General features: G+C 45.0%; 1 protein-coding gene across 1 annotated transcript in view; it reads left to right on the forward strand.

Annotated features, from left to right (window-relative positions):
* The window catches only part of TIAM2 (T cell lymphoma invasion and metastasis 2), a 97,933-nt gene that overhangs the window by 6,993 nt on the left and 81,985 nt on the right, over positions 1-8,955 (forward strand). The window contains 4 exon segments of the mRNA XM_023758219.1: positions 7,409-7,510; positions 8,544-8,646; positions 8,649-8,761; positions 8,763-8,919. Coding sequence (XP_023613987.1) covers positions 8,550-8,646; positions 8,649-8,761; positions 8,763-8,919 — 367 coding nt within the window. The 5' untranslated portion in view covers positions 7,409-7,510; positions 8,544-8,549.

Raw genomic sequence — 8,955 nt, forward strand, 5'->3', positions numbered from 1 at the left:
TACAAGTCCTTTGGTTGATCTCTCCCCCTTAGCCCCACCCTCCCCTACCTTCCCTTACATTTTAATTTTTATGCTCCTCAGCTCACTTAAGATTTCAGATGATTTCATTCTCATCTCTCCATCCTAGGATACCTCTAGGAAAAGACCTTTTTCAATACTTTTTATGTGAAAAGGGGCATAGATCACATCCATTCTTCTAAAGGGGAGCCTGAAAGTTGTTAGACTTTAAAAAGCATATGGAATAATTTCACGTTAAAAAGCACAGAAAACTGTAAAACTATTTTGATGTAATGCATATGTAAAAATCATACTAAAAAAAATCCAGGTATGAATCTGACCTTTGCCCTTAGTGATCTTGGTTCAAGTTTTCTTTCCCATAAAACAGAAATGACTATGGGAGCTGCTGGAGTACTTGTGCCCGGGCAGCCCTGGCCCACAGCAGCTCAGAATTATTAGGTATCAATTTTTTTAAAATTCCTGTAAATTATGCAATTTAAACTATACCTACTAATGCTTTTCATTTTTTTTCCTGAAAGTTTCTGTAAAGTTTCTAGCTAAAATCTTACCAGGTTTGTTGTGAATAATCATATAATTTAGAAAAAAAACTCAGCAGTAATTGGCTTGCTTTTAAACGCAGGCCCAAGACAACTTCTAGTGTAGCCTGAAGACATACACATATAGAACTGAACTCTCAGATCGGACTACCAGCCAAGCTGAAAAGTACACGTGTGTGGGGGTGAAGAAAGCACCTATTTAAAATGAGGGGCGATATGTGCGGTGTAAGCCTGTTCATTTTGTAACTTAAATGGAACAGTGTATAATGAAGAGACATTTTGCCAAGAATAACTTGGCACAATTACCGTGGTGCATTCTGGTCACAGAATGTGACTGAGGTTTAGGAGTGCGGAGCCTGCTTCGGAAGCACGTGGCTGACGGGTGGACAGGCCTCGAGAGGAGGAGAAGGCCTGTGGCTACAGCCTGTGATCCTTCGCGATGGCACCCCAGAGTGTCCCTGGGAGATGTTTCCCACTGTGAGCGTTTGAGGGGGGGGTCCCTCGGGAAGTGCCTCCCCATGCCTAGACTCACTTTTTGTGGAATGGCTCATGTTCACAAACATTAAAAACCGGGAGGTTATTTAAAAGTCATGCTAAGCATTTTGAATCTCATGTCCATAAAAGTTACCCAAAAAGCTTATTAAAAAGTCATGCCAATCATTTTGAATCTAGCAGTTTGTTGGTTCTGGCAGTCAAAGCAGTTCATGGTTTGTAGAGACCAGGACATGGACCAAATTGTGGATGAGCCTTGAAGTAGACTTGGGAGAAAAGGCAGAGTGGGACTGAACATTGGATATATTTTAAAAAATGCTAGAAAGAGGGTGGATATCATGTGTGAAATGAAGGCACTTTGATCATTTCTAAAAGAAAAACGTTTTATCTTTACCAGGGTTTAAAAATTCTAGCCTATATTAACTCTGTAATTTTGATTGAAATGAAGGTTTTTTTAAAAAAAAAATCCCCCAAATATTTTTAGTTTCTCTGACAGCTCAGTTTAGCTGGGCCTCTCCACTCACTGACATTCCAAAAACATACCAGTAATATTTGTGGGATCGCTGTCTCACCGCTCTCCCATAAACCCCGTCCCAGTGAAGTTGTCCTGAACGGCCTGTTGATTCTACAAATGCTTTCTGCTCCTAGTCGCTGGCTGCCTGCACACGGGACCCGCCCTTTAGGGACGGGGTCCGATCTCCAGCCCTGTTGCTTTCTCCTCGTGCCCAGCACCCAGGTAGATGGTAGAGGAGCGTTTCCAAAAACTCATGTTGAGCTGGTGAGTGGAACTGTTACTAGTATTTCACTTCACTTTCCCAAGTTTCTGCCAATACTAAGAACATTTTCCTCCTTTGCCAACGCGGCTCCCACACTGATCTTTGAGCTGGTGCCCACTGTGCATTCCTTCCCTCATGGCATCCCAGAGGGTCCCTAGGGCACGGTGTCCACTGTGGTGCTTCTGAGGATAGTAGGGTAGGGGTTGGGGGGAGGGGTCACGGGTAAATGACTGTCCAGGTCTCCCCAGTCTTCTCTCCCTCACTCCCCTTCCCCTCATCTCTCTAAACTTTGTCCCTGACCCCTGAGCTCAGGCCTCGCTGCCCTTATCACATTCCTGAATAGAGGGGTGCTGGGGCTGGGGGAGACTCTCCCCATTTAGTTCACTTGCTGACTCAGTCATTTATGGACTCAGCAAGCAGTCATGGGGTGCCATGTCTTTAGGCGTGCCCTTCCCTGTTCCCTGGAGTGCCCTGTCCTTTCTTCATCCAGCGGAATCCCACACATCCTTCGCCACTCAGTTGTTCCGTTAGCTTCTTTGGGGGGGGGGGGTCATGTTTAACTTTCATAGGAATAACGTGCCTGTCCAGGGAAAGCCTCTCTTAAGCGGTAGAATGCGAAGGGTGAGGACCTCGGGCCTAACCTGTGGGGCCGGAACTGACCTTCATGATGGCCGTTCTTCCTGTGTCCGGCTCAAGTGTTTGCCTTGGGCAGTGATTTTTCAAATGTTTCCGGACTCTCTAGACTTGGGTTGTCCTTGGGCCTTATTGGACGGGATGCGCCATTCTGGCGAAACCGCCACTTATGATTGTAAGTCATTGTCTTGCAAACTCTGCTTAGGACCCTCATTCAAGATACATCCTTCTACTTCACAGCCAGTACACAGGCAAATGCTACACACACGTAAGAATTTAGTGTCATAGAACAATTTAGTCTCATTTACTAGTATTTTCCATTTTATTGTATTCTCTGCTCTTCTGTTTTTATTCTGTTCTGTTCACTTAAAAATACTGGCATCAAGTCATTACGTGAATTCCATGACCCATGGTGTGAGGAGCACTTCTGTCAGCCATGCTGCAGCTGTCAGCACTCTTTCTGAACCAGGTGTGTTGCTGAGCTCCTGCCTGTGATGAGGTGGCTCCCGGAGGTGCTGACTGTGTAGAAAGCGGGGCTGTTGTCTCCGTGGAATTTATGACTTCCCCTCTGAATACCAGCCATGCCTGCCTCGCTCCTGCCCCTGGGCATTCCTTGCTGCTCATTGTCTTATCCACTCATCTGTGAACAATCACTTGGGAGGGGTCCTGCTGAACTGCAATAGAGCCAGTGTCCTCCACGCTGTGTGCCCGCTGTGCAGGCCTGGGCAGCAGCTTGCGCCCTGCCCACTTTATGTATAAGGATCACCCTTCCTAAGCACCTTCCCGTGGGGCACAGATGTTCCTTTCGCCTGCCTCTTCATACAAATTTGGCTTCCAGTCTCCTTAGGCGTAGAAATGAGCTCCTTCAAGTCTTGGTATTCAGTTTGTGATTCTGGGTGCAGTTCATTGAGGCAAGATGAGGAAAGCAGGCATGGGTAGTATTTACAGAGGTGGGAGTTGCATCCTTGACTTGAATGCTTTTGTTTTAGAGTTTTCGGCATACTTGTCCTGTACTTTAGTGTTTTTAATGAGACAGGCAATATAACCGGAAGGCAGGGTTGTCAGCCTCGATAGTATGGACGTATGGGGCCAAAGGATTATTTGTTGTGGAGGTTGTCCTATGGGTTACAACATCCCTGAACTCTCCCCATGAGATGCCAGTAGCATGATCCCAGTGTGACAACCGAAAATGTCCACAGATAATGCCAATTACCCCCTGGGGGCCAAGGTCGCCAGGGCTGAGAATGACTGCGTTAAGGTAATGCCAGTTGTTCGTTGAGAATGTAGATGATTTTTTTACATTTTCTAACATGAGAATCTAATAATACAGGTACATGGCTGTGTCATTGTCTTTGTTGGCATGTGACAGATGTCGGAGAAGTTAGCTAGTTTTATATGGCTGTAATAATTTGGGGGAATTGATCAAAATCAGACAGATGCTAACACTGGAACTTGGAAAGTCCCAAACACACACACACACACACACACACACACACACACACGGTGGGGCAAAAGTAGGTTATATATGTTATATATAAACATATGTAATAATTAATGTAATAGTTAATAAAATATCTGAAACAGCAGACTATTATAAGGTCTGTATGAACTATTATAGTACATACAATGAAATTTGTAGTTAAAAATTTATAACAGTACTGCAAATTTGTGTTGCATTTCACAGATTGTTTTTTGTTTTTTTGTTATTCTCACAGTTGATTCTCAATCTGCAAGGTAGGTAGGGCAGATATTTTTATCCTCAAATTGCAAATATAGGCAATGAGATTCAGAAAGTAGAAGTAATTTCCCCAAGCTCTCACATGCTATCTGAGACCTGGAAGCGGGTCCAAAGCCCGAGTTCTCTGACACAAACCAGGCGAGGCTTCTGAGACTTGTCTCCTTAATGATTGAAGGCCCCCCGCCCCAACCTCCCACCCGACAGCGAGGGGAGCCTGGTAGATATTGTTATGGTTGACGATGGTCCGCCCTGTTCTTATCTCCTCCTTAGCGCTTATCGCTCTCTGAAATGTTTGCCTTGGACAATGATCAGGCTCCTACTTCAGGCTGTACCTCGCCCTGGAGTGAGGTTAGAAGCTTTGTTGGTGCCTCAGGATGTACAACTCGAGCTTCCCTAGCTGCCTCGCTTGGTCGTAGGTCTGCTTTTGTGCAGTGTCCCCAGGCCTCTGCTCTGCTGTCCCCAGTGAGTCCTGGCCCTCCCCGCCGCACCATCTGGCTCTCCAGGGGTTCCTCTTGTTCCCCTGTAGTTGCTCCATCTGCACAGCTGGCCCAGGGCTTGGGACAAGGCAGGACTGGAGGACTTTAGTTTCCTTTGTTCTAAACTCAACGCTCCCCGGAAGTGGAGACTGGGAACCTGGTGCATCAGCTCAAGGCGAGTTAAAGGACACGAAGAAAAGGTAAATCTTGAATGTCCTCCTGAAAGGTGATTTGCTGTGGGACCCAGTAAGTCACAGCTGCTGCTGGGGTTGTGAGGACGGATTTGCGAAATTCCTCCCTATTGCTGCACGTTTTCTGGGTGGGTAACTGATCACATTTTAAAAAAAGAAAAAAAAATCTTCCATTCTTGTTTAGGATTTTAGCATAAAAAGCTGCACAACACATGAATGGGGGTTGGAAGGGAATTCAGAAAATGAAAGACAGGGATTTCTTTTTAGGCTCAAGAGATTTGTGGTCAGTTTTTAAATATCTGAATATTTTATAATTATTCAATAATGTAAAAATAATTATAAAAAGTGTGTAAACAGCATACGGTTTTTGCAAAGTACGCACAGTCTTAGCGCCATGTAATTATTTATTCCAGAGTGACTTTACTTAAACTATCGTGGGCCTCATGGCCGTTAGGTATACCTGATATGTACTATTGTTGCAGGTTGGTGTACCTAATGTGTATATATTTTTTCTATTTAAAGACATGGGGGCTGTTAAATATTTCTTAAAAAAAAAAAAAAGCTCACAGGAAATCAATTGTTTCGATCTTTTCAGCCCCCTATCAACAAAAAGAATTTTAACTTGAATACCATCAAATTCCCTGTCAGGGGTGCTGAAATCTGACCTATTCATGGTCTTGCTTCTAGACAGAAATCACAGCCGGAGCATGACAGATAGTATGTGTCCCACTTGCCAAACTCCTCAGGGACAACAATCCCGTAGTTTCCCTGGAAGATCACCCTTCCCGTCAGTACATTCCTCACGAATATTGGAGGCATCCTTCTTGCCACAGTTAGAGGCTGTGTTCCTTCTGCAGGGTTGAGGGGAGACAGGGAGCAGCTGGTCAGCATTACTGGTACCTAACATGCACATGCTGTTGTCCTCCGTCACCCCCTTTTCCTGTTCTCTAGGCAGCTCTGTGTTAATCACCGAGACATTTCCCTGTGGGTCTGTACACTGATCTTTCAGGCAGACCTACTTGGGAGTGGTTCCTGCTTAGTCTGTACCCAAATCGACCTTCTAACATGCAAGGTTTCTGATCTAGAGGAAACGCTTTCAACTGGTCAGTGTTGAGTATGATGCTAGCTGCGGGCTTATCGTCATATACGGCCTTTATTATGTTGAGGTATATTCCTCCTATGCTTAATTTATTAAGAGTTTTTATCATGAATGGATGTTGAATTTTGTCAAATGCCTTCTCTGTGTCTATTGAGGTGATTATATGATTCTTTTCTTTCATTCTTATAATGCAATGTAGTACATTGATTGATTTGTGTACATTGAACCATCCTTGCATCCCAGGGATAAATTCCACTTGGTTATGGTGTACAATCCTTTCAATGTGCTGTTGAATTTGGTTTGCTAGTATTTTATTGAGAATTTTTGCATCTATATTCATCAGGGATATTGGCCTCTAGTTTTCTTTTATAGGAGTGCCCTTTTCTGGTTTTGATTATGGGGTAATGTTGGCCTTATAAAATGAGTTTGGGAATATTCCCTTCTTTTCGATTTTTTGGGAAGAGTTTGGAAAGGATTGGTGTTCATTCTTTTTCAGTGTTTGGTAAAATTCACTAGTGAAGCCATCTGGTCCTGGGCTTGTATTTGTTGGAAGATTTTTTTTTTTATTACTGATTCAATCTCCTTTCTAGTAATTGGTCTATTCAGATTTTCCATTTCTTCCAGATTCAGTCTTGGTAAGTTGTATGTTTGTTTCTAAGAATTTTTCCGTTTCTTTCAGATTGTCCAGTTTGTTGATGTATAGGGTTGTTCATACTTTTTTTTCTTCTTTAAAGAAAAACAATTCACTGTTGAAACCTCATAGCAATGCTTTCTATGTCTGCAGAGAAAATAAAGGCTTTGTGCCCCAGCAGTGATCACTGCCAGATGGCAGCACCCCTGGCCTGTCTCTTCCCCCTCCCCCGCCCCTTCCCCCCCTCCGAAGGCGGGCCGCCTGCCCCTTGTGCAGTGGGGCCCAAACATGTGCTTGAGGAAAACTGTTCATCTCATTCATGAGGTCAACTTCTGTAACTTCAGTTATTCTGGCCAAGGACTGCTTCGCTGTGTTTCAGCACTCTGGGTTTTGTTTTTACTGCTCGGTCCAACAGAGAACAATGAACTTTCTTGTCACATCAGGATGAAGCTCCCGCAATGCTGTCGGTGTGGTGAGTCTGAGAGTTGTTTTCCTAGTGGTGGTGACAGATGAGCCATGACTCACTCCGGCGCTTTCACCTGCTCACCCCTGAAACAAAGGCGTGCATTTGACTTCAGGCTGCGTGTTGAGTTAATGGCCTTTACAAGGTTGGACGGGCCGTCCAGGCTTCCTTTACATCTCCCCAACAGCCCGATGAGTCAGGCAGTTCACAGACGCTTCATTTATTATTTTGACAGTGATTTTGGACCCAGCAGTTGTTTCTCCAGATAACTTACATGAAATCCTTGTTTTTATTTTTTGGGGGGCACTTGATGTAAAATGCTTGACAGAGCTTCTCATATTGTCTGTTTTTTCAGGGTCATTTCATGGACTCACTTGTTAACCATGCTGCCTTGCTCCCAGGACCTCATAAAGCCAACTGACCATTGACCTCCCCCGGAGCACAAACTGGACTGCAGGTAAATCCAGCTCACCTGACTTGTGGGGCACGGCCACGTTGCCTGACTGTGGCTCAGGTATAGAAGTGAAGGTTTCATTATTTGGTCAGTCCGTGTGACTTTGGTTTTGTGGCTGTACCTTTTAGATATAAAAGAATTAAAATCCTACTGAATGTGTTTGGAAACATAACTGGAAGCCTCAACTCCAGCTTTACTAACACTGAGTGGGGAAGGTTTGGGTCAGATTTCACTTGGAGTCCGGCGACACTAGTGGACTCATTGAGGGTTTGGGGGTTTTAAAGGGAATTGAAAGAATCTAACAATTTTTTGAAATACAAGTCATATTCAAACTTTTTTCTCTCCTCGTGTTCTAAAGCGAGGACTCTTAAAGACTTTATAAAAGCTCTAGAGATTCGTTTTATTAAAATGTTTTTCTGCCCCAAATGAGAACTTTTATCCCCCCTCGCCCCTTTTTTTTTACCTCAGCCTAGTTTTTGAGGAATTCTAGTCCTTCCTTGTAACATTTCTGTGTGACATATGAAAGCTGGAGTTATGCTATAAATGTGGTAGTTTTTTTTTAGCAGTGCTCTCTTATATTGGTAAGCAGTGTTATGTAGAATGAAAATATATCTCTCTGGCCATTAAAAATCACTGTATTTGGACCGATAGAGGAAAGATACTTTTCCCTAATTTTTTTTTAAGAATTATTGATTCAAAACCTTGTAATAGCCAGCCTAAAGGTAGCTCTGCCTTAAACTAATTTTTATGCCAGTTCAGTTTCTGAATTGACCTCATAGGACACATTATGTGTTTCAAGTAACCAGCACATGAACATGCAGTATCATCCACCTGGCTAATGACTTGCTTGCAGGGTGTGGAGAACCGATTCCGGTAGGAAGTCTCGCCCCTGCTTCTCGGCGGTGTGTCGGGCACAGAGAGAAGTTGCTTGGTTCCTTTGCAACACGAAGATCATTTTTCTTGCGTTAGAGAGTTCTGTCGTATGGAATGTGATTTAGGTCCTGGCGCTCACTGATGCCCCTGTTCCTCATCCAGGGTTAACATGGGGAACTCCGAGAGCCAGTACACATTTCAAGGATCTAAAAACCACAGCCATGCGATCACTGGTGCTAAGCAGAAGCCTTGCTCTCTGAAAATCCGCGCATCCACGCCAAGACGACAGTCAAGGTCCTTTCCCCGGATGGGGCCCCCCCAGGCAGCGGGCCCGGGGTCAAATCCCAGGTCCCCTGGCCCGAAACCTGCCTTTCTCACTTCAAAGAGTAACCAACCCTTCCCCCCCAAGCTCGGGGGGGGCCCCCGGCGGCAAAGTCTCCAAAGCGGCGCCCACTCCAAGGCCCGGGCCATCGGCCCCGGGGGCGACTTCCTGGGCGCCCACGCCGCCTTCGCCGCCGAGAACGGGTTCCACTACGCGGGCAGGAGCCGGCGGAGAACCGCGTGGCCTCCAAGGA

This window comes from Myotis lucifugus, unplaced genomic scaffold (genome assembly GCF_000147115.1).
Source record: "Myotis lucifugus unplaced genomic scaffold, Myoluc2.0 scaffold_125, whole genome shotgun sequence".
Classification (NCBI taxonomy): domain Eukaryota; kingdom Metazoa; phylum Chordata; class Mammalia; order Chiroptera; family Vespertilionidae; genus Myotis; species Myotis lucifugus.